Source organism: Silurus meridionalis, chromosome 12 (genome assembly GCF_014805685.1).
Source record: "Silurus meridionalis isolate SWU-2019-XX chromosome 12, ASM1480568v1, whole genome shotgun sequence".
NCBI lineage: Eukaryota > Metazoa > Chordata > Actinopteri > Siluriformes > Siluridae > Silurus > Silurus meridionalis.
This window is the reverse complement of record NC_060895.1, coordinates 1,227,296-1,254,098: the sequence shown is the minus strand read 5'-3', so window position 1 is coordinate 1,254,098 and position 26,803 is coordinate 1,227,296. Positions and strand designations below refer to the sequence as shown.

The 26,803-nt window shown below is 41.1% G+C and overlaps 1 protein-coding gene across 4 annotated transcripts in view; it reads right to left on the bottom strand.

Moving 5' to 3' along the window:
* lrfn1 (leucine rich repeat and fibronectin type III domain containing 1) overlaps window positions 1–26,803 on the bottom strand; it is a 103,685-nt gene that overhangs the window by 1,484 nt on the left and 75,398 nt on the right. For all 4 annotated transcript variants that reach the window (XM_046863524.1, XM_046863527.1, XM_046863526.1 and 1 more), the window contains exons 5-6: window positions 8,285–9,680; window positions 1–3,629 (exon numbers count right to left, since the gene is read on the bottom strand). The exon at window positions 1–3,629 is cut by the window's left edge and continues 1,484 nt beyond it. In XM_046863524.1, the coding sequence (XP_046719480.1) occupies window positions 2,771–3,629; window positions 8,285–9,660 (2,235 nt within the window). In that variant the 5' untranslated portion in view covers window positions 9,661–9,680 and the 3' untranslated portion in view covers window positions 1–2,770. The remainder of the gene's footprint in view (window positions 3,630–8,284; window positions 9,681–26,803) is intronic.

Here is a 26,803-nt window from a genome sequence, read left to right as displayed (position 1 = left end):
ACCACTGAGAAACGGACGAGATCCTCTCAGCATCTCGTAAGTGATTTTTAAGTGCGGATTGCACAAGAATCTCGGCTTTGTGAAAACATTTTGCGGTTTCTACATCCCAGGGATCTCCAACCACCAGGCCGCTGACCATTGGTTCCAGGCTGCACACAAAAACTATTAAAAGTTGAAAATGATATTATATTTCCATTTTATTGCCTTTTGCAGTCTGCATGGGGTTTTATTTTGAAAGATGATGGTGGCAGCTCGGTTTTTAAGCCATTGGACTTTGGATAAGAAGGTCACAAGTGCAAATCCTGGCAAAACCAGGCTACTGGGCCCTTAAGCACGGCCCTTAAACATTGTCTGCTCAGTTGTGTCACGCTGTATAAGAGTGTCTGCTTAAGATGATCACTTCTGCATGTGCCAATTTCCTGCACTGTTTGTTTGCACCTTACTGCTTTTAGTTATGCATGTGATGCCCCTCCCCTGAGTCTGTGCTAATTGCTATAAAGGACTGAACTTGACTTTGCATCAGACCTCATCAGCAGTGTAAAGTATTTGAGTAAATGTTCTTCATTACATTAATGACACATTTTTTTGACCACTTTCTGGTTTTAGTGAATATCATAGTTATAAGTGAGTTTTTACGCTGTAATATGTACATTTACAATTCAACAGATGTGCTTTTTACGCCACTGTATTTTAATTGACAATGAGCATAAATAATTACATTCTGCTGTCTCGGCTTATTTATTCTGCAGAAAGGGCGATCTCATCATCGCTTATTTATTTCTACATTAAATACTAATGGTTCTGACATGATCCTGTGATTTAATTGGTTGGACTGACTTGTTGGTTTCATTTTGGCGTTTTGTAGATGCCGTTGTATTGATGATTAATGCAGTGTTATTGATATTTTAGGAAATAGGAAAATTTTATTTCACTAAAATGTGTCTTTGATACTCAACTTCTGTTCTAATCAGATTTTTGAAGACTTTTACTCATGTCATATTGGAATTGCTGACTTGAAATGGAGTAATTTAGTAAGTAAGAGTACTTTTACTCCAGTATGATTTCCAGCTCACTATGTTCCTCTTTATGATTGACAGGTCTGTTTCCCCTTTGTTACATCATTCACACCTCTGAATCCTCCCACTCCAGAGCCACTTAAATCATCTTCAGATCTTCAATCTCATTCCTGAACGTTGCAGAACTGAACCTGAAGTTTTGCTGTGTATTTTGTACGAGTTCCTTCTGTAAAACTTCCCATTGCAAACTACTGCTACTGTTAGCGATGCCACAAAGTTTTTGAACTTGACAGACTTGACGGCAGAAAATGAGTTTTCCCTTCAATCTTTTTGTTCCAAATGTTCAACCCTACTCTATGACCCGAGACTCGTTTTTACCTCTGAAAGCTCCTTGTTTGAACAGATCAGGTTTTTTTTGTCCAACAAACCACTTAAGCCTTTTTTGAAGGTCACCCTGACACCAGGAGACACTGATGCATTACACAGATGTATTTCATAGACAAACATGTCCTTTTAGAATGTCTATTTTTAATTGAAGGATGTGGGATTTGTAGTCGAATGCGTATTTTTTAATATTTTTTTCTGCATTCTCCAGCTAGATTGTGTGGATATCGGTGCAAAACCATGGCAACTGCAGTAAAATAAACATAGTAAGTCCTCAGAGATTTCTGCGTACGGGGACTTGACTGACGTATGGTGAAAAAAGGCTGCTGGTGTGCAGAGAGTGCCTGGAGGGAATTTTTCAAGTGGCTCAGGAATAAGAGGAACACAAAAATGACATATAACTGAACTGGTGTTGCACAACTGTGATAGTCTGGACAAGAGATGTTTTGGGAACTTGGGGTCCCACAGGACCTGACCAAGAAAAAAATTCATTGCAACGAACAGGGCAGTTTTTACTAGTTTTTTTAAAGCGGTCCAATATAAAGCTGGTCAAACGTTTTAATTTGAGCATTTGCAATAAAGGCCAGAGATTTGCAATGCTTTCCTTTAAAGCAGGGGTCTTCAAATACCACCCACCCCAACATTTAAAACAGTTCTCATAACAATGCCAGAGACGTTCCTTTAGCACATTTTCCTGATTCACTGCTTTTTTTAATTATGTTCAGTACTATTTAGCAATTGAGTGCTATTTTATTATTTTTTTTATCCAGTATTAATTTTAGAAACTGAGAAGCTATGGGGTTAACTGGCCTTGTCCAGGGGCCCAGGAGTAGCAACTTGATGTGGCTGGATTTCAAACTCATTACCTTCAGATACAAAGTCCAATGCCTTGACCACTAAGTTACCGCCTCCCTCTATATAGCTCTCGAAAAAAACGCTCATTTGTTTCTGTGGCGCAGAAAAAAATAACAAAGTAATCCAGCATTGGGAGTCAAAATAAATACAGTTATAATCATAATAAAATCTCAACAGTAATGCAGCTAGTCACTTTGGCCCATGTAATTTTCTGTTACAGATTGGTCCGGCCCCCGAATAAAGAAAGGAAAAATAATGTGGCCCTCACAGAAAAGTTTGGGGACCACTGTTCTCTCTGTCCTGGAAAGGTCAAGGAATTTGTCAGTAATCTGTAGGAGAAGGCAGAATTGGTTAGGAGGTTCTGTTGGAGTCGGAGTATAAAAACCTACATCTGGACTGGAATTATATTAGTGATTAATATTTGTGATCTTGTCTGGGAAATGTATTACGATTAAATTCACCCCTGATAACTGATGAAATAAAGACTAGCTCTGGATCCGGATGTGTCTGTTTGTTCACACGGTGCTCTCGAGCATCCACTCAGTGCTGCTGCTGAACGTGATGCGGCGTTCGGTCGGAGGCGAGACGTCGAGCTGCGAGCTGGATTTGTGACGGCGGGCGCGGGCCCGTCTCGGGTAGCTGTGGCTCTGGAAGAGCGTGTAGTCCCCGTCAAAGGAGAAGCGATGCCTCGCCCTTGCAAGCTCACCGGGCAGCAACCCAATGGCTGCCGGTGTCCGCTTCCTGTCCCTATCGCTCGTGCTGGTGCCCATGGGACAAAGTGACATGGTGGAGCCTGTCAGGCTGCTGTCCGTCTGCGTATCGTCTGATGGCGGGGCTCCTAAACTCGCCCGGCGGGATGGAGGAATGGGTGGTGCAGGTGCGAGAGCCAAAGCCGCCACCTCGGAGTTAACCAGAGGCGTCAGCGCCTTTGCTTCCTCCTGAGTCTCATTCTCGAGGCTAAGTAGTGCGATAGCATGGCAGTCTGTACCCATTGGAGATTCTCCTGCACGCTCTTGTTTCTTCGATGTGGTCCGACCCGACTGGTGGATGCTTCCAGACATTCCGCCTTTGAACTTGGAGGGGTCGGCCGTACCGTACGCCTTGTATCGAATCATCAGGATGACAATGAAAACGAGCACAGAGGCCACGATGACTCCACCGATGATGATAATCATGGTGCCACCCAGGAACTGCGCTTGAGCAAACTGACACTGTCCGGTCTCGGGAGCGGTCCGGAAGTGGACGCAGCCCACCACACGTGTGGCAGTGAGGGACGTGATGCCGTCATCATACACGGCAAGGACACACAACTCATAATCGCGTCCCGCCGCCAGGTCGTTGATCCGGAACGTCTTGCTCTCTGAGGGAATCATCCTGGAGGGATGGAGAAAGAAAGAGAAAGTTGGATTAGAAATAAATTAGAAGTACATTTTAAAGTTTATGATGTTGACACAAATTCATACAGGTGTAAAATCTCAGATGGGATATCGGTACAAAAGTACCTCGGTGAAATTGTATAATTTGGCATTATCTGGTTAGAAATGCAAATAAACAGCTTTTAGTTTTTCTTCTAAACTCCACTGTCCAGTCCAGTCCTGGTTCTCTTTCTCACTCCTGCCATAAATGCCTCAGGCCTGTTCCCAATGATCCATGCTTATCTAACTGACTAGACATGAATCTCTATAGAAACATCTGAGCAGCTATGGAGGTGGTGGGGGTACATTAAGAATTGGCAGTACATCAGTGTGACTGAGGTCCTGATGATAAGATTCATGGAGGTCACATATCTTCCACAGGGACAAGGAACAACAATGCTGGTTGATCTAAGAACATTTGATTAGATTTTTTGAAAAATTGTAATAAAGGGGGTTAAGGGGCAGGGGCAAGAGCTTGGGCAGATGCAATGGGCAGAAGCTGGATCAGGAGATGGGAAAGGAGCTGGGGAAAGAGTAGGGGCAGGAGCTGGGGCGAGAGCAGAGACAGGGGCAGGAGCTCGGGCAGAAGCTGGAGCAGGAGATGGGGAAGGAGCTAAGGAAAGAGTAGGGGCAGAAGCTGGGTCGAGATCAGAGACAGGAGCAGGGGTAGGGGCACAAGCTGTGGCAGGTGCAGAACCTGAGGCAGGTAAAAGCTTATTGCTCACTCTCCCTTGGTATCAAACCAGATGTATGATACTGATATGGTCCATTCATGTTCTGTTAGACCTTTACACTGCTTTATGTCATGGTGAACCTGGGAACTTTGAGATGTGTAGCAGAAACACAGCAATGATGAGATGCCTGTCCATCACAGGGCAGCTTGCAGACTCTTATTCACACCTGGGGAAATTACAAAGCCAGGCCACCATTTTGGAGGTGAGTGGAAGTCAAGAGAAGGAAAATTCGTGAAACTCTGCACCAGCAGGAACCCGAGCTTGGGATCACGAGCGATAACAGTGTAATGTTTTGGTTATAAATTAGAATCTTAAATTAGAACTCATACTCGTCTTAACAGCTCCATAAAACCGAAAACCTCGCGCTAGCTCTCGACTCTGCGTAGGCTGTTTATACACTACAGAATCCTCCTACATGCTTTGGCTTTACTTCAAGTCAGTAAGACCTCTCCTACACAGTCTCGGCCACACTTCTCCCATACGCCTTTCAAACCGCCTGAACTTCCCCATCGAGGGTTCTTCTTTTAGCCTCGACTGCGTTTTTCAGTGATGTAAAGCGTGACCTATGAGCACGACCACGTTTCAAATGAAAACGACAAAGACTTTGAACTGGACTTAAGTGCAGCGTCAGAATCATGCGTGGCATTTAACACGTGTCTGGTGAGAAAGCATCAGGGGTCTAGCTGTCAGCAAAGTGCATCCCATTTTCATTTTATGCTAAAATGTGTGTTATATGTGTATATATATGTCTGCACTTTTTGATGCTAATCTCTCCATAGCGCCCAGCTTTTGCGTTTGCTTTATTAAAGTCCTTCAGTGAGACTTTCGATAAATGAGGGTTTTTTTTCTCTCCATGTTCACACATCGGCTAACACTTCACAACTGGCAATATTGAGATGCTAGTGATTAACACGCTTGTACATGAATTTCTGGCATTTCCACACACACACACACACACACACACACACACACACACACACTTTCCCGGTTTCCCAGCTCCCTGACATTTAGGCAAATTGTAAATTGTGCTGCATCCTTCTTAGCCTGGAGAGTGAAACACGGGACATTTTATTTAATGAAAAGCTACACAATTAGCATCTTTTTTTTTTCCTTCCAGATCGCCCATATGCTTCCATCCCAAAGAGTCAATCCATTTTAGCTCTTGTTTATAACAGGACACGTGCGAGCGATCAAGGCTGTAAGATGTATTGTGCGATGGTGAGGACGTGCAGCAAACTTCATCCATCATGCTAATGTTTATGACACATCAATTTATCATTTCATGGTCCTTTACTTGTAAAACTAGTTTTGGAAATTTAATACACGATGCCACGGACCTCTGTTTTCAGAAGAGAAAGAACAGGTAGAAATGACAAATGGAGTCGTTTTTCATATTTTGGGATAAACTGCATCATACATACAGTTTTCATTTCTCTTAAACTGATAATAAAAGTGAAATTTTAATTTTTTTCTCCAAACCATTATTTGATATCTAAGGCTTTAAGCTCCGCCCATTTCACAATTACATAAAATTGCTGTCAGGTCTGTCAAAATCTTTTCTTTCATAAGCACACTCACTAACACACACACAAGTTGTATTTTTTACATTTTTTTTTTCTATGTAATTTTTGTTTGTGTTTTCAGAAACAAAAATCTCACTAATTGGGTGGGAAAAGAAAAATATGAAAGGTTTCACATCAGAGTTATTTGTGGATTATACACAAACAAAGTCATATAACACTGCAGGGTGTTTTCTTCATTAAACAATAACAATAAGAAAAAAATATTTTTTATAAAATGCAAAAAAAAAAAAAAAAATATATATATATATATATATAATACAAATAAATATTTTTTTCCCCCAAATCTTCTTTAAAAGTCTTAAACATTTTTTATTCTAAATTTATCCAATAATATGATTCGACCTCATTTGCATACAAAAAAATCCACATTAAAAAAAAAATAATTATTGGAATATCAGGAATCAGTTGCAAAGATTATTCTTTTTTCTTTTGAGGGTCATTTCACACTTTAAGTGTATTTTATATATATATATTGTTTAACATTATCAGCAGACTCGACTGGTTTCATTCAGAATGCAGATTAAATTATGTTTTATGAAAGAAAGCTTCATTTGCATACTACAAAAAAACATGTAAATCAGAAATCAACACGAAAAACTAACTATTAAAAAAAACACAAATTATTGAAAACATTTATTTATACTTCTTTGTTTTTTTATTTATACTTTTTAATTTTGTTGCAATTTACCAGTAAAATCTGATTTCTTTGTTGTTGTTTTGTTAAAGTTTTTTTTATAATCCAAACAGAACCTGAGAATATTTTCCTAACACACTTTAAACTAAATTTTATTTAGATTTCCAACTTGTATTGTTCTTTTTTATATGTATTAATTACACACCAGTGAGTTAATAATAATTAATGTTCCTATATAAGGAATCTGCTGGCTTCTTTTTTTTAACCCTTTTTCCATATAAATCTTCTGAAATCGGAATTTTGTCAGTAATTTTATCTCTGACCTTTTCAGCTGCTCAGGTTTACACTGGTTTATGAGAAGCACTCCTTCTTCAGCTACTTTCTGACGCTGTGTTTAGCTTCTGTTCCACAAAGCCATTTTGGCTCCAATACACCAGAGACCCTTTTACTGGTTTCACATCTTTTCCTTTTCTAGTATTTTTATCTTTTAAACTGCACCATCGTACATCACTTTCCACCAGAATAGATTTGACCTGCCCTTAAGTTCAAGCCTTGCTAATGTTTAATCATGACATATTGTCTGATTCGTGTCTGATCTAAACTTACTCCAAGTAGCTAATGAACCGAAAAATTAGTGATTAATAGCTGGGCAACGTTTGCAAATTGATTTTTTTCCTGAAATTATTCCAAAGCTGTGTAATCTATTCTGAGCAGCGAGCACGCTACAGACCTTAAATACACCTGACACGTATACAGTGTGTTTTTTTGTTGTTTTTTTTTGCTGAATTCTGAGTACGTCAGACATTCTTTACAGCAAGTAAACGCCGGAGAAAAAACCCTGCAGTTTCTAGAGCAATCAAGTCCTTCTCCGTGTGTGTTATATGATGAAACGCCTAAACCTCAACCAGACCTGGTACTGATCATGATTTGGGGCTGAAAAAATACAGAAACCTTAAAATCAAGGGCTGGTTTTCATGATATTAGATGCAGGATAAGACTTCACTATGAAACAGTAGAGATTATTAAACCGCTAGGCTAATTAAAGTCTAACAGTCAGCAGGTGTTCACAGTAGGTTAACAAACCAGTGACAAAGCAGGAAAGGAGACCAAAACAAAACCACACTACATGTCTAATTATAAACAACCACGGCCTAGAATGGGTCGTTTATCTGTACTTTACTGAAGCTATATTTAAAAATCTTACTTCTTACTACATTTAGTGAAATCAGTTGTTCCTTTTATTTATAATATACATTACCAGTTATACATAACTGGTGAAACACGCAAGTCAAGTCAAGTTTATTTCTATAGCGCTTTTTACAGCAGACATTGTCTCAAAGCTGCTTTACAGAAATCAACAGTCAAGGTGAATTGTTTGCATTTATCCCTGATGAGCAGCCGTGGCGACTGTGGCAAGGAAAAACTCCCTTAGACTCCGCAGCGAGTCACCAATCAGGGTCGAGCTCACGCTCTGTTTTACACGTGTTTTGATTGGCGCTTGGTGTATTTACTGATCACCAACATACAGTTCAGCATCAGTTCAACAGCATTAATCATTAAATTTGTAATAGTTGAATTCTGACTCCACACTAAATTGACAATGAATAGCAGTATATAATATAAAGCACTTTGGCATAAGAGATAAGACAGTAGTTTTCCTCACCTGTAGACCAGAGTGTCATCCATAGTGCTGTTATACTGGATCTGATACATCCTTATCCCAGGAATGTGCCGCTCCGAAGGCCAGTGGATCATCGCCGAGTTGGAGGTCAACTCATCCACCACCACCCTCTTGTCCTGATGCTTGGTGTCATTGCTGCCTGATTTGGTGGAGGTGGTGATGTCGGACAGACCCGGGTCAGCCTCTTTCATGTGACCGGTGTTGTTGACGAACAAGGGCAGTGGGATCATGTTAATGTCGACGGCTGCCGTGGCGATTCCGGCAGCATTGGAGGCGACGCAGTTGAACGCCCCGCTGTCTTTCAGGGTGGTGATCAGGATGTCCAGAGTGCCATTATCATACAGGATGGTACGCGAGTTATTATGGACCAGCTTTCCGTCTGGAAATCGCCAGTGAATGGTAGGATCTGGATCCCCCATTGCCTTGCACTTGAGCGTGACACCTTGGCCTTCCATTACATACGGCTTAGTGGAGTGGTGCTTGATGATGAGTGGAGGTTCACAGATGAACTCCTCCTCCTGAATAGACCAGAAGTACTTGTCCATAAGATGCTCGGGTGAGGCGCAAGTCTCCAGGTCATCCTTTCGAGTGAGTCTGCGTAACCACAACAGCTCACAGTTACAGTGGAGAGGGTTACCACCAAAACTTACTGTCAGCTTGGAGGAACTAGTGGAACCCTTCGGATCAGACAGCACTTGAGCATGCTGGAAGAGGGAGTCCGGTGGCAGCTTTTGCAAACGGTTGGATGTCATGTCCAAGCGCACCAGTTTAGTGAGCAGTGTGAAAGTTCCAGCTCCTATGTGATCGATAAGATTGTGATCCAAAGTTAGTGTGTTGATGTTGGTCATCCTGGCTATCGCCTCCCACGGCAACGTCCTCAGGTTGTTATAAGACAAATCCAAATCCTCGATTGTAGATACAAACTCGTCAAAGGCGGAAGGGTCAATATGGTGGATCTGGTTGTTCCCCAGTATTAAATGCCGAAGGTTGACCAAACCTTTCAGCTGGTCATTCTTTATATCGGTTAGTCGGTTTCCATTCATGTGGAGTGCCCGTAATGCTTTAAGTCCAACAAAGGCATGAGGTGCGATCTGGCTTATGGTATTGCGAGACAGTGTCAGGTGCACCAAGCTTGTCATGTTTAAAAAGTCCTTCCTACGGACGGCCGTAATGAAGTTGTCCGTGAGCCTCAACTCTACGGTCTTGCGGTCAATAGTGTGTGGCACAAACAGGAGTCCAGTCTTGGCACAAAGCAAGGTCAGTGTGGGCGAGATGGTCTGGCAGATACATCGGCCTGGGCACTGCTGTCCTCGCACCACAACCCCCAGCAGCATCATGCACAAAACGAACCGCTCCATGGTTTATCAGCTTCCTCGTCCTGCAGATTACACAAACCAAGACACAAACAAACACATCCATCAGTACGAGTGCTGCTTTCTACCTTCTAGACAGAATGCATATGTAGGCAGTGGAGCGTGAGCTCATTAAATAACATTTAAGTAGATAAGGAAGTGGTCTCTGTTTTCCAATACTGACATCATCACAATTACATCATTCATCAAAGAGCGTTTTTTCAAATGCTGCTCGAATCGTGGTGGATTTTGTTGTAGGTTCACAAATGCGGCATAACATCTAAGAAACATTTAGCAAAAATGTATTTCTATTTATGTTCTATAGAAATTGACACATACGAGATATCATATATTACAGCTAAGTGAAATTCTGCCATCTTACATCCCAGATAATTGAAAAGCTAGAGTCAGAGCACAGGGAAAGGTAAAGGCCTTGCTCAAGGGAAACTTCTAAAGGGTTAAATTACAACTCAGCAAAAAATGAAGTGACCACACACACCACACACACACACACACACACACACACACACACACACACACACACACACAAACATACCTCGCCTCATCCACTTTACAGCCCTCGAGAGAAACACACGAGTGCTATTTCTGCCCAGGTTTCACTGATGCCCCAATTAAAAGACAAACCTGGTGCTTAAACTCGACATGTACTGTAGGAATGCGTGAAGTATTCGCTTCATCCCAAATGGCAGCAGACTTCCAAAGGGAAATGAGGTCATCTTCTGGAATGTTCTATAGGATTTTAGAGTCAACCGTTTGGTAAAATTTCAGTCGGATGAAAGGTTTAATTGTACGACAGATTGTGCCAGTAGACCCAAAGGGACGCGAAGTGCCCTCGACTCCAACCATGCTACGGTTTGTTGGGTCTCATGTGCCAGACGCTGACTCTCGCTCTGTCTGATCCAGTCAGCCGCATCAATTTCTCTCCGTCAGCAGAAAAAGGGAGGAAAAAAAGAAATATATTTCTCGGGTGTAATAACCAAGATTCTCGATGGAACCTGAACCACCATCTTTTCCTATTTTCTTCCTTTGCTGGAGCTCCTCAGGCCCTGCTGCTGCTGAAGTTACACACTCTGGCCAAATGTTTATGAGTCACTTCCTGCGACTCTGCTGGAGGCGAGCTCAAAGTCCTGACGCTGAAGCTTTGGACAGGTCCATGGTTGAAATTGGTACAATTACAGCTATTCCGTCTCATTATGTTCGTTGAAAGGCTCTGTTTGGATCCAGAACACTTTCTTACAGCAAACAAAGCAAACACTTACAATTACATAACACGTGTAAATGAACGTGACCTCAGTATGGGATTGCACGTGAAATTTAAAAGGTTTAAATATTTATAGACATGGAGGGGGGACAATTATAAAAAAAAAAAACATTTTTAAATGCACTTTTTTATATTTTATTATATTTGAATTTGATAAACTAATTTGTTTTAAATCACACAAACAAAATAAACATGTGGAAGTCATGCGACAAGTAATAAAGGTATTAAAATCAATAATTTTACTACATTATTTTTGTAAGATGTTTATTTGATATGCATAAATAAAAATGTATCTTGAATTTGAAATGCCCTGCCCCCCCCCTCCCCCTCCCTTTCCTAAGGTTTTCTTTAATGAGCAATACGTATAAATAATGTGACTCTACACGTGTCCGAAAGACAACGTTGTGACGTTTCTGTAATGGGAGCTACGCCGAGTAACGTAAAGCGAAGTGACGTGCAACTGATCCTCAGGCGATGCTGTGCTACTGCATGGCTCTAATTCACCGGAAATACATTTCTGGAAGTGACATGTGGTTGAGACGCAACAGAGACGAACATCGTTATCCGTCCGAGTCACGGCGCAATAACGTCAAAGTCAATTATACTGAGATATTTAAATACTCGGTGACTAAATACACAGAGACGGGCCATCAAGTTCTCTCAAAGTGATTTGCAGAATTTTCACCCCACACACACACGACACACAAACACACACAGAGTAGCAATAAAATCCATAAATAGGGCGAGTGATAAGAAAGTCACTTTTCTTGATGTTACACCTCAGACGAGATCGTAACACTCCGAGGAATGATCTACATTCCTGCCCCTGTTTTGGACGTGTGATGGTCCTCAAAAGTGGTGAAATCTGAGCAATGAAACACACTTCCATATACAAATGACTTCACTGAGAACATTGCATTACGACATGTTGTGACTGCCGGATTTCGCCCTGAGAAATGTATTACTGCACTTTTAATTATCCAAGCCTTGTCTGTTAGAAAACGGAAATACTTGGAAACCAAGTTTTGTGTCACCATAAACAAATGGTCCTCGGTTTCTGTCTCGACCCAACCTTTCTCTAAAACACTGCTCCTAGCAACTGTGTCCTTGAAAATAACGCTCCCTGCGTGCCGTCGTCTCCCGAGACTAAAAGGGAGTGAAATCCAGTAAGAAGGAGGGAGTTCACACCTCATGAATCTGTGCTGTGATCCGTTCAGATATAGTGCCCTCGCTCTTTCATTTGAACCCCCAGGAGTGAACGTGACAATAAAGACAGCGGGTCTTTATACAGATGCCGTTATTCAATAATGGCTCCGTCACGCTCTTTTTTCCTGATTGAAAGGTGAGAACAGGAGATAAAAAATAAAGCTGGGAATAGGCCACGATCAAAGAGGAGAGAAAATCCACACTTGTATTGGTGCGTATGGAACCGAACAGAAGTGTAACGATTGGAATCTCTCATTTTATAAATAAGAATGCCAAATTGATGACTCTTTCTTAATTAATCAGGATTATTACTCAGAATGGGTGGGGCAGGGCTTTGGGTGGGGCTCAGGAAATATTGGGTGTTCCAAGAAATAAGGCGTGACCTTTATGTGGTCTGGAGAAGGAGGTGTGGCCATTGGGTGGTGCAGAGAAGGAGGCATGGGCTTTAGGTGTTCCTTCGAAGGAGGCTTGGGTTTCAGGTATTCCAGGGAAGGGGGCATGGGCATTTAGGTATTCCAGGGAAGGGTGCATGGGATTTTGATGTTCCAAGGAAGGAGGCATGCACTTTAGGTGTTCCAGGGAAGGAGACATGGGCTTTAGGTGTTCCAGGGAAGGGGGCATGGGCTTCAGATATTCCAGGGAAGGAGGCATGCGCTTAAGGTATTCCAGGGAAGGAGGCAATGGCTTTAGGTGTTCCAGGGAGGGGGCATGGGCTTTAGGTGTTCCAGGGAAGAAGGCATGGCTATTGTGTGTCCCAAAAAGAAAGTATGGTCATTGTGTGTTCCAGGGATCGGGGCATGAACATTTTGTGTGTTCCAAGATGGAAACATGGACATTGTGTGGTCCAGGCAAGGAGGCTATGAGTTCCATAGAAGTAGTATTTAGTTTTGTCACAGGAGACACACCTACTACCACCAAACTCAGAGATGGAGTTGTGAGCATTGTGGCTTGTCTTAGAAAAGACCCTGAAACTAAAGCTGAATATTTTCACCCCTCAGTGTGAAGAATAGCTTCAAGCTCAAAATGCAGGTCTTTAATTCCAAGCCTCAGCCATTTTATTATCAAAATACGTCTCTGTTTTTATTTAGACTGCTGAAAAGTTCTAATTAGCACGTCTTCCCCAGCCTTAATTTACCTCGGCACAACCATCAAAGAGCAGCTAATCTGTTTCCGCATGCGTACATGTGTACGGGTCAGACATTTACCATCAGCATCACGCTGCAGATGCTTGTAAAATGTCACGCTTTCCATCAATAATAACAAGCTATCGGCTCCGTTTAGGTCCAATAACATCCCCGAGTGCTAACTAGGACACAAAAAGGCTTGTCTGGAACTGCTGGAATGCTTCCTTGAGGGTTTTTACTATTGATTTTCCTACATCACAGAACAAAAATAAAGAAAATAAATAAAATAATCAGCTGAACAGAGAACATTGTTGCCAAGGCAACTCTGTGGGAGAATGTGGGTCCTTGAATCACATTAAGATGCTGTTAAGCTGCCAGAGAAATGGAGGTCTCAATCTTGATGGAGATGAGGTAGGTGCTGAATATTTACAAGTGCTTTAACCAGGCTTTTAAATATCACTAAAAGCTAAAGCAGCACCTGCACACATTCAGATTCATTATATTCTCCATCTGTTTCACAGATCACACCAAAGGTCACCCGATTGCAGCCAAGATGACCGTTTTCATGCTCGTTAGTTAAAGTGTCTGGTTTTCTGTTGCAAGGAGGTTGCATCGCTGAAAAATGTTCACTATCTGCCTACAGCTGGACCAATTGACTGCCTGATGCCCCGCTGGCTGGCTGGCGAGCCGCCTGTCCGAGCACTGAGCATTAGCATCAATCACACAAAGTGTGTGGCTGCATGAATTTTTAAACCTGCACATCATTAATAAGAGCTGAACATGCTGTCATAATGTCTGACGCTCGCGCATAATAACGGATTCAACACAATAGAAGACAGTATGAATAATGAGTATGAGCAGTAATAATGCAGTACTACCACAAATGCAGCTTCATTCATATTTCATGTGCATTGCTTTTGTGTCCAAACTGGAGAACAAGATGATGGAGTAATAATACTAAAAATAATACTCCAATTCTCCAGTCAGATTAGAAATGGTTAGACATTAAGAGTAAGGAGAGAACCGCAGTCTCAGAGATGATACACCAGTCAGGGATAACTTTATGACCGCTGAGTGGTGAAGTGAATAACACTGATTATCTCTTCATCATGTTACCTGTTAGTGGGTGGGAAATATTAGACAGCAAGTGAAACTTTTGTTTATTCACTTCTTCAGCGGTTTGATCTTCAGGAGCTTGTGTGTCAGATCGGACCACACGGACCAGCCTTTGCTCCCCACGTGCATCAGTGTCACCGGTTCACCGATGTTCATTCTTTGGAGCACTTTTGATAGATTCTGAACACTGCAGACCAGGAACATCCCACAAGAGCTGCAGGTTTGGAGACGCTCTGACCCAGTCTTCTGGACGTCACAATTTGTCAAACTCGCTCAAATCCTTACGCTCGCCCATTTTTCCTGCTTCTAACATCAACTTTGAGCATAAAATGTTCACCTGCTGCCTAATAAATAAATCCACCCACTAACAGGTGCCATGATGAAGATCATCAGTGTTCTTCACTTCACCACTCAGAATGCTATGATGTCAATTTTATAATGTCATAATGTCATGCCTGATTGGTGTATATGGAATATTAAAACCTACAGGTTCAATTGACAATTTAAAATCTGAAATTAATAGAGTCACGGAGACACCATGCTGCTGTGACTCTGACTGATGGGCACAATGGCCACACCTTCTTTACTGGGATTAACAGATTGAGAGACCACACCTTCTTTACTGGGACTGTCAGGTAGAAGGCCACACCCCCATCATTGTGATTAACAGGTAGAGAAGTCACACCTCCTTTACTGAGATTAGCTGAAACGTACTGTAACTTGAGCCCTGCTTCTCTGGACCCGACACACAGAAATGTCCCACCTTGTTCACTGGTACCCGCCTCCTCCAGAGGCCACGCCTCCTAGACTATGACTAATACAGGTTTTGGTGTAATTGTGGCTATAAAAATGACTAGTTATTAAATATTGCTTTTGTGTGTGTGTGTGTGTGTGTGTGTGTGTGTGTGTGCTTGTCTTACTATCCAAGTGAACAATTGTTTCGGCCCCAGTAGGTTCAGGACCAGTTTTTTCCATCCACCATCACCCTACTGAACTCTACACTACACCGTTAGATCACTGTATAAACACTGTATATACTTTCTGTACAATTGTACATACAATATACATATTACATATTGTAATTTTTATACCCTTCATTCGTTACACTTATTGTGCTTTATATACATCTGCACTACTATTTAATTTATGTGTATCTGTATATATACCATACTTACTGTACTTCCTGCCTAATATTTCACATTTATGTATTTATACAGTAGATATATTTAGTGGACTTGTTAATTCAGCTTTTGCAAAAGATTTTTTTTCAATGCAATAAACGTATAACCTTCCACTATTATCTCTATAATAAATACACAATTACACACTGCAAAGAGCCAGTGAACTCTACGCCACTTTGTCTCTGAGCTTTTGAACAGTTATTGACTGACCAGGTGTTTGTTCGTCATTTTTCAGAAAGATCTATGGTCGCACAACAGAGCTAAAGGCCTCGGAAAGGTCACAGTTTGCTGAATCACTGCTTAGACTGTCCTTTTAATAACAACTATTTTTCTTTTTCTTTCAATTAAACACCAAAGAAAAATAACCCTGCCGGTCCTCCCAGTGATTCAGAGCTTTTCTCTCGCTTTGATGCCGCTGTTCTCATAAACGGACTTCCTGTGAATGTTAGCAAACCATTTTTAAAACCAGACCTTATGTGGTGCCGCTTATTAGTCACGGCCCATTACGGGTGGTAATTCAAAGCTATGAATCACGGAGGTCGCTGCAGCGAGTGAGAAGCGAACGCCGCTTTTTCGGGAAGCGTTGTGGAAAATGCGAAAATGTCACCCACAAATCTGGATGACCGAAATTACCTCACAGCACCGCTTCATGTTTTCTGGCAGCCAGGACTAATTATTCCCAAGCAGGACAAAATTAGAGACGTGTGCAAGAGAGGGCATGAGGAAAAGAAACCGGGAGAACAAACTGTGTTTCCCTTCACGGCTCCTTTAATTAGCATAGAAATCAATTCCACGCCGAGGCCTTTTCTCATGCCTGGCTGAATCCATATTTAGCTGCCGTGAGACAGAAGGACGAGGGCTGGTTCGAGGGGGAGAAAGAGAACAGGTCGAGTCTTGGTTTTGGATACAAATGACACATTTTTTAGCTTGAATATATTATTAGCATAGGTGTTTGGGTTTATAAAAGATTACTAGTTATATAATGAGCTGGAACTTGTGGACTCTTACAGGCACATGCTGAGAAAATTCCCCAGTCACAGAGTAACCCAAGCTCAGGTTTAAACCGAGGAAGCTATGAGGCAGCAAAATACCAGCTGTGCCACCGAGCTGGCCTTCATCCACGACCACAAGTTTGGAGACTTGCGCTGTTTACAAGAAAATCCTTTATTTATCTATGTTTTCACACCATCACCTTCAAAATAGTCCCCTTGCACAGCGATACAGCGCCCCCAGTGTTCTCTGGAATGTTCCTGGAAGTCTTCTTTTCGTAGTTTGTGAAGGATCTACTGGATTCACGCCGGATCTCCACAATGGTGTCAAAACCGTAAACCGAATCTTCATCTTCGGGAACAGGGGGCTGAACTTTCTGTTCATGATGAAATCGCAGACGTGGTAACGCACGTGGGTCAGAACAGCACCAGTTACACCATCAGTCTCTCAACTTTTTGATACGGTGTTCAATTTTTTCCCCTTATTTTCTCACCATCATCAAATCTGAAGACACGAAGGCTTTTGCGTAGGTAATAAATTGCCACAAAGAAAAAAAAGAGAAATCATTCACAGTTCTGTGAAAAGCTTCTTTTGGAGAAGGATGAACACCAACACTATCGGTTTCTCACAAACTTCAAATACAGCGAGGTAATGGCACGTTCTGCTTTTTTCTACTCATCACAATTCTCTTCTCTTCCAAAGCTGCGATGATTACAGGCTCATTTTCCGAGAGAGAACGAGGAACACCAACACGATCAGTTCCTAACGACCTTCAGATACGGAAACCGCTGCACTTTCGCGTTCAAAACCCAACACGTACTCTTCCAAGGAAGGATTTCTCTAATGACTTGAAAGGTACACTATATTTTGATGAACACATATTTGACAGACACATCCAGAAAACCAGCCATATGCTGAGCCCCCAGGATGTCTAGAAATAGACTGTGGATTAAAAACAACGTAAAAAAATGTTCATATTTACTTTGGTGTACTTCAAATCTGCTGCAGGCAGAGAAAGCAGCAGAAGTCGAGGAGGGGGTGGGGGGTGGGGGGATTGACTTGGCTTCTTTTTTTAGTTTTAAACAAATGCCCAGCAATGTGAAAAAAATGTACTTCAGTGTTCCAGCATGCAGTGGGTGAGAATCACACTGGCCTTTAGCTAAAATAACCCTGATCTTTAGGAAAATGTGTTTCTGAGGTACTTAGACATCAGTACGCCTGAAGCTGAACAACTGGCGAGTAGAAACGTGGTTATTTTCCTTTTTACAAAAAACTGAACATTATGAGTTTCTAGTCTCATCGCAGACTTCGTATTTGGTCTTTTTTTTATTATTCAGTGCTCAACACACACATCTACGGATTAAATAAAGCCTCCAAATTGTACGTGATGGAATTTCTAGACTATTATTAAGTTACACCTCATGATATGGATCTCTAAACATAACACACAGCTGACGCTCTACTCCTGGGTTTGGCGATCGACTAATACTCCTGGTCATTTGTGAACTTATTTGGGGCTGTTTTCTAACACACATGCGTGTTTGTATGTACACGCCTGACAACGTTCTATGACATCCGACACTGTACTCGCACATCTGACAATCTGCCAACACACTTGGTGATCTTACAGAACACCTGGCGGGCCTCTGATACACCTGGCAACCTACCAACATACCAAACAATCTGCTTACAAACCTGGCAATGTGCAAAGACACCCACAAACCTAGAGGAACATGCCATGAGGACTGGTAACACACCTGCAGGACTGCTTACACACCTGGAGGATGTGTAACACACCTAGAAGAAGGCCTACACTCCTGATAGTCTAGTAACACAACTGAAAGACTGGTAACACACTTAAAGGTCTGGTAACACAACTGGAGGATGTGTAACACACTTGGTGGAACTCACCTGGAGAACTGATAACACAGCCAAAGGATGTGAAACACATGTATAGGTCTGGTAACACACCTAGAGGACTGGTAACACACGTATAGGTCTGGTAACACACCTAGAGGACTGGTAACACACCAGACAATGTGCTAATACGCTTGGGTTTTGATCTGACGCACTACTAAGTTATAAATCCACAGAAAAGCTATTGTAGCTCAGTTGTTAAGAGGTTGGACTTCCAATGGGAAGATCTTGTTCAAATCCCAGTGCTGCTACTGCTGGGCCCCTGAGCACGGCCCTTCACCCTCAACTGCTCAGTTATATAAATAAATAAGTCAATCAGGATAATAGCACCAAATATCATACATGTAAATAAGCGCACAATGATCTGCTCACACATCTGGAGGTTTGCTTTAAATGCTACCTGGCCTGCTAAAACATCTGCCAGTCTGCTAATGTTAAGCATTTCACTACATGTGGTACTCTGTATGAATGTGTACGTGACAAATCAAATTTGAATATTTTGAATAAATTTGAAATTTATATTTGAATATGCTGATGATCTTCCAAACTATTGTTATTATTATTATTATTATTATTATTATTATTATTATTATTATTATTCTGGTTTAGAGGAAATGAAGATCTCCCTCTTTGACTAGCACACAGTGTGGTTTATAGGTCATGTGATTGTTTCACAGTTCTGTGTGCACTGACCAATCTGGAAAGCACGTTGCCTCAGTTTCAAGCTGCCTCTCAATATGTTCTCATCTCTAACTACAAAAAAGCTAAACATGAGTCAGAGAAAAGGTGAAAGGAAATGAGAAATTCAGATTGTGGTTAAGGAGAAAGTCTCGCGTGCAGCACTCGATGCTTTTATAGAGCTGTTCAGTCAAAAGACGAAGATCAGCATTAAAAAAAAAAAATTAGTTGGACTGCTAACACACCTGAAGGATGAGTAACACAACTGAAGGTCTAGTAACACACCTGGAGGATGAGTAACACACTTGAAGGTCTAGTAACACACCTGGAGGATGAGTATCACAACTAAAGGTCTAGTAACACACCTGGAGGATTGAAGAAAGACCTGCAGGACTGCTGATACACCAGAAGGATTGATAACACACTTAAAGCTCTGCTAAAAGACCAGGAGAACTGCTAACACACCATGGCATGGTTTGGATTTCAGAGAAGCAGATAATAATGATGATCTATAAGGTTCAGCTACAGAGTGGAAACCATGACTCGTCCACTTTTGATCGTTTCATTTTGAACAGATCTGCTTCCTTCACTTCCTTTTTCTCGCCTGTGAAAAGGGAAATTGGCTTTCAGTTGTCTGACTGATGGACAGGTAATGTAATCTCACCTCCTTTCCAGCCATTTTCAGCCATTTGAAACAATTTTAATCCCATTTTTCTCCCTCTTTCCCTTTTTATCATTTTTCTCTCACTTTTTTTCCTTTCTTTTTTTGAGAATTTTTATAAAAGGGCAGCAGTTTAGCTGCAGAATCACTTAGTGATGGTATGATGATGGTCACCTTAAAAAAATGTACAGGATGGAGGGTCACAATAATTATTATTACAGGGTGCAGAGGCCATAGGGTTGAGGTCCAGGCTCTATAGCAGGAGATCCTAATTCCAATCCAGGTATCTTCATGAAGCTGGCTTTGTGCACAGGGGCATTGTCATGCTGGAGCAGGTTTGAGTCTCCTAGTTCAATTGAAGGCAAAATTTCATCCATCATTACCCATAGATGTCCTGTAAATCTGTGTGCCTTCAACTTTGTGAGCTCAGTTTGGGGAAGAACCACATATGACTGAATAAAGTAGGTGCCCCAATACTGTAGGATGTACAGTCACACACGTATGCAGTATGATGTAGTAATGTAGAACATGGCCCTAGGGGTTTAGTGCGGTGGAACAGACTTTGTTCTTAAACTGGTGTTAAAACACAAAAGCAGAAACACACAAATTACCCCCTGAATCTCTCAAAGCCTGAGCTGCTTCACTGGCTGTCAGTGTGACTCAGTGTACATCATATTACTGAGCTCTAAAAGCAACGCAGGCTAGCAACACACACACACACACACACACACACACACACACACACACACACACACGCTAAATCACTACTGAATACTGTGTACCCTGCAGAATCTGAGGCTCCAAACATTTACATAAAATACATCTAATAAAAACTTATATTTCTTATAGTAACAAATACTGAATTTGTAAAACCTGCGGAGATGAGCGTGAACGTGAACGTTGAGCAGAACTCGAGCTGCGAGAATGCAATCTAAAATACTGTTAAAAATTGGGGGTTGAAAATGAAAGAAAAGTTACGAGAAATATAAAGAAATGATCGCAAACAGGGTGGAGACTAATGATAGAGGGGGTTAGCATAAAGCATTAGCTTACGGAAATAGCGTTAGCGAGATGCTCGAGGAGTTAGCATGTTTGGTTAGCATGAGGAGTGTGGATTCGTCTAAGGATTAGCACACATTAGAATATAGTGAATATGAGGTGTTCTTGTTAGGAGTTAGCGTAAGGAGTTAGCAAGCACGGGAGTTTAGCATGAGCGATTAGCATGAGGAGTCAGTCTTAGCAAGTTTACTGAAAATGTAAACACTGTTATGATTCGAATTCTACACAATTTCTATAATTGATCAGGAAATACATAGAATGCTGCATGTTTAAAAAATAGATTAAATTTGGCTTCCAGGCGCTTGAGCCTCAGTTTCACATCCCACACCTCACTGCTGTAACGATCATAAAGGCTTTATGGAGACATTACTCCACTCATCTCTGACGTTCTGCATGTGTTCAGATGTTCCATCACGAGGAACAATAGAGGAACGCCAGCCTGGTTTTATACGCCTAACATTCATTACGCTTCAGTTAATGAGGGAAATACCTATAAAACGCACTCAGTCATTTAATGTGGCGTGAAGTGAAGGAGACCAGACTCCGTTTCTCATTATTATTCTATTTTTCTTGGAAAAAAGAAGGAAAAATAAATTGGAGGATAAAAAGAGAAGGAATGAAAAGTGGAACCATTTGAGTACAGGTCAAGGATCGGGTTCCTTCTCACTTATTAATAACAATTCATTCATTTAAAAAACACACTTGAACAAAATATTGTGTACTTTCAGACCATCTCATTCCAAGCTCCATTCTTCTGGGAAGATGTTCCATGAGATTCATTCAGCCACAAGGGTACTGATGTAGGTGAGGTGAGAAGGCCTTGAGATATAGCAGGAGATCTTTCACATTTCATCTCATGGAAAGTAGATCTTCATGGAGTTGGATTTGTGCACAGGAGAATCATCACGTTGGAACAGGTTTTGGGTTTCCTAGTTCAAGTGAAGGAATAATTGTATTGTACCGAATCTGATACACTTGTGAAGAGCCGCATACTGTATAACTGGGAAAGTCGGTGTCCCAGTACTTTTGATAAAGTCCAAAAAAAATGAGCAAGGAGGGTTTATTTTATTAATACAAATATATAATTAATTAAAATGACTGCAGTTATGAGAGATTAAATTAAACACTGAAAAATGTCAAAAGTTTATTAAATTAAAAAAAGTCATAAGGATCATTTAAAATTCATACTGCAAACTATGAGACAGTTCAAAAAAATGTGATTAAATTGGACGTAATTAGATCAGGTATTTACTGTCGGGAAACGCAGCGTGTGTTGGTGATTATTAATGATCCAGAGGCAGATGAAGGAAATGCCTGCTGTTCAGTGTGAGCATTCCTGAGACAGGAGACCTCCATGAGCTGTCCACATCCATCTATACACTTAAACTCCAGACGGGACGGCTGTGACGGGAATGTGTGGAGGGAAGACGTGAGGAGGAAGAGAGTGGGGACAGGAAATGAACAGTCTCCAGTGATTTATATTCATTTTGACAGTGGACATGTGGTTAAGTGTTGTGGTTGGACTACAAGGACGACGCTCGATTTATCAGATGAAGAAAGACACACTGTATGTCGTGTTCAAATCCCAACACCACCAAGATGCCAATGTCGGGCCCCTGAGCAAGGCCCTTGGTTCTTATCTTCTCAGCTGGATCAGTGAGATTAGTGTATCAAAAAGTTTTTAACACGCCAACAGATGGCAGCACAAGGTTACACACACAGTCACAGGGAGCACCGACCTTCATAAGTCCTGTGTACAACCCTACTCGCCAGATTCGGCTCCTGCTGTCTTCGCCCTCTTCCAGAAGATGGAGATTTGGCGCGAATCGCAGAAGTTGCTTGAAGACTTCCAGAAGGACGCTGGGAGCACTGTAGTGCTGTGCAAGGGGACTGAGTCTTGATTCTTTTCGATACCACTTCGTAAGTCGCTCTGGATAAGAACATCTACCAAATGCTGTAAATGTGAACGTTTTGGGGATTAAAATCAAAAGCTCCAGATGTTCGACGGTGACGTGTGAAATGTACCTGCAGTCAAAGTGCATTATTCTGAGCCACTCACGATGATGTGTCGTTCGACTCGAATCTGAACAAGCATCATTTCAATACTTTCATTCAATGTTTCATTGAGCGAACATCCGCCTCGAACGAAGGCTTTGTTCTGTTCTCAGGGTGAGAACGTCTACAGGAGCTCGCAGGAGAAAAGAGAATGAGTATCAGTAACCTCCTCAGACACAAAAGGTACAGAACCGGATGCTTTCTTCTTGCTTAGCTTTGGTAGCTTATATATGTATTTATTTATGTATGCAGACACAGACAAATTTCTAGAAAAGGAATATAAATAATTCGATCATAGTGACGTTACTGACTTCTGGCAAATACATGAAAGTGCATCCTGACGAGAGCCACAGCGCTTCCTGTGTCCTTCAGAAAGTCAGATGAGAGAAAACAGGAGGGTTTTTGGTGAAGCGCATTAGCTGTATGTTCACACACTCTGGAAGAAAAAGAATACGATAGCTCCTGTGAAACATGGAGGAGGCTCGGTGATGTGATGTTTTACTCTGCTTCGTCTGGAGAAAAGTTCAGGTACTGTGTCGAAACCTGTACAATTTCTAGCAGGAGAACAGAAGCCAAAAATCACCTTGAACACCAGAAAACCATGAACGTTTACACTTCATAGTGGAGGTTTAGGAAGTTCAGGAATTATTAAATGTATTATTATTTTTATTATATTTATGGATATTATTATGGATAATACATTTAATAATTCCTGAAATTGTACAGGACGTCTTCAGATGCTGTAGCATTGATTATTGCCTTCATTTGAACTTGGAGACCCAAACCTGTTCCAGCATCACAATACAAACCCTATGCACAAATCCAGCTCCATGAAGATCTGCTTTCCATGGTTTGGCATGGAGAAGATCTCCTGCTAAAGAGCTCTGACCCCGATGAACGCCTTTTACCGCGATTATTTTGATGGGATTTTGGATGAAATAACTTTGTAGATGAAGCTCTTGAGAGGTTCACACTCTCACCCTCGTCACATTCTCGGCAAACATTTTGGAAAACCCGAGGCTCATTTTTTAGGGAACGTCCCACCGTGCCAGACGAAGCATATCAGAACCTCGCAGCTTACAGGATGACTAAGATGGCCGCCAGCATGTGCATCACGCTGATGTTGCTAATGGAGCGAACTCCAGGGCTGAAACTGCAGTGCAGAAATCACACCGAGAGCAGGGAATATGGAAATAACACACCTGTGCAAAAATGCCCATGGTGGTGCCTCTCTTCGACTGATGTTTTGCTATTAAGATGAAATGTGGAAACTGTCCATCTGGCATAAAAAAAAAAAAAAAGAGCAAGAGATCGAGAGGGAAAAACACCCCAGGAAAGAATGAAGTAAAGATTTCGACCCCTTGAAATAAAACCGGAATATTACGTACGGAATGAAGTTTCAGATGGAAATGGATATCTGTAAAAAAAAAAAAAAAAAGAAAAAAGGGAAAAATGCATAAATAATAAACGCAGAAAGGAGACAGAGTTCACCGCGAGCTGTAAAGGAGAGAACGAGAGCGCAGAGAAGAGAGAAAGAGAAACGTACGCCTTATATCATGCTGAAAAGAACGGGGCGCATTAATAACACGTTAACGGCGTCCCATTCTAATGCCACTATTTTCAGCACCATTAATGCATTTATCTTGTTCCTGCTCTTTTGTACACGCGCTGCCTGTGCGCTCAAACCCGCTCTGAGTGAATGGTGAAGAAGCTGGGAGTCTTTCTTTCTTTCTTTCTTTCTTTCTTTCTTTCTTTCTTTCTCTCGGCCGCTTCTTCTTTAAAGCGTGCACCTTCACATCTCAGATGTAACAAAGCGCAGGAATGAAAAGAAAGTTTGCGCAGATAATAACACGCGATAACATGGAACAGAACGCTGTCTCGGGAAAATCCGCTCTTTAATAGTTTCCCTAAACTGGAGACAATACGTTTTTCACTCGCGCTACAGGCAAATCCTGCAACTCAGACGTATTATGTGGAGCGTATAATGCATTTTAGAGGAAAAAAATAAAGAATACAAATCCTGACTATAATAAAAGAATTTCAGTGCTTGGACCCCTGATGATTATCTGAAAAAAAAATCTATTAAAAACATTATAAAATCTAACTTTTAGCATCGGCATCGCTACATGCTAACAGAACGCTAATGAGAAAAGAGTTCATTTTTTAGAACTTTCCAGAAATAAATCATGATTAGGAGGAAAACAATTCAAGAAAAAAACAAGTAATGTGTAAAATTGAGGTTTATTACGTGTAAAAAAAAAAAAAAAAAAAAAGCAATGGTTTATTCAGTCACACTGCAGTGAAAAAGTGCTTGGACCCCTAAATCATCTAACCTAGAACAAGAGGTTTATTATAATAAATAATAATAAAGAAAGGAAATGTGTAAGATTTTTTTTTTTTTTCTTTTTGCTAAAAAAAAAATCAATGCAAGAAAGAAAAAAATGAAGTAAAAGAAATAAGGAAAGAATATGAAAAAGCTATTTAAAGGAACGAAGTAAGCAATAAAATTCATTAAAAGAAAGAAAAAAAAAGAAAATCAATGGAGGAAAGAAAGGTAACAGAAGAAAAATGTAAGAAAGACATGAAAAAGAAGAAGTTGAGGAAAGACTGCAGTAGAGCAGTAGAATGTACAGAATCTCACTGACGTGTAAAAGTGTACATGTGCTTTATTTATCGTCGGTTCTCCCGCATGTGTTTGGGGGTTTGGGGGGTTTTTGTCCGGCTGCCAGATCCGCTGCACTCCTCTATTTATTGATGGCGTGACACAACGCCAATACAACTTCAACAGCACTATAAATTCAACCAAATACCTCACAACTCACCTCAACGCTCTTTCTCATGATCGCTAAACACTCGAATAAACACTGAAGAACAATCCAAGCATGCATTTCTGCAAAGAATCACTCATCATAGGACATGAGCGTAGAAGCAGACTGGAAAAGAATAAATACATAAACATCAACCTGCACAAATTTCAAATCATTAAATTATTGCTCAAATATAAATGTTATAAATTTAAACTGATTCTCTTGCAGTTGGTCGTCCTTTTGTTTTTCCTGCTTTGGTAAATGAACGCCTGCTGATTTAGAGAAAAACACTTGGTTTTGCTGCTATGGAACGTGTGGGAGTGATGTGATGTGATTCCCCAGAGAGGTGAGGAGAAAGACGATGTACAGAAGACAGAATGTGAGCAGAAACAGCTGGATGACTCGGGGATTCTCTGTAGAATCTCTGCAGGCCGAGTTAATGAGGACGCACGCCGTAACTCCGGGTAGGTTACAATTATTCATATAATGAAGCATATAATGGTTACTGTAATTAAATAATCAGGGCACGAGTCACTGAGTCAAAGCTCAATCACAAATAATATGTAGCTGCGCTAGCTTGAGTCTTCTGACCGTGTAGATACTAATTAAAATGTCATTAGAGCTTTGAGCCCAAAGAGAGCACAAATACGAGCTCCAATCCACACAAAAGCAGGAAATACGCAGTGGGAGGTCCGACACGCTGAAGCTCTGTGAGGAGCTCATGAGGAGAACCATTTACTGGGGCTTCTTACTTCGCATCCCTCACCTTCAGTTTTGAGACGGTTCATCTTTGGAACTGGTGTAATAATCACAAATATATTTTACTGTCCGGGAACAAAAATCAATAAACTTATTACTCCTAAAATTCTATTTGTCTATTTTTATGTTCGTTCGCTAGTTAAAAAAATTTGCGCAAAGTGGCTGTGTTTTAAAAACTGCACTGTATACAAATTAATTTATTCGTGAAAAATCCAGTTCAGGAAAAAATCCATTTTTTTTTGCATTTTTTTTTCCTGACTTTATGTGAAATTTGTTGCTTTCTGCAATTCTTGATATATTTTAGAGTAAAAAAA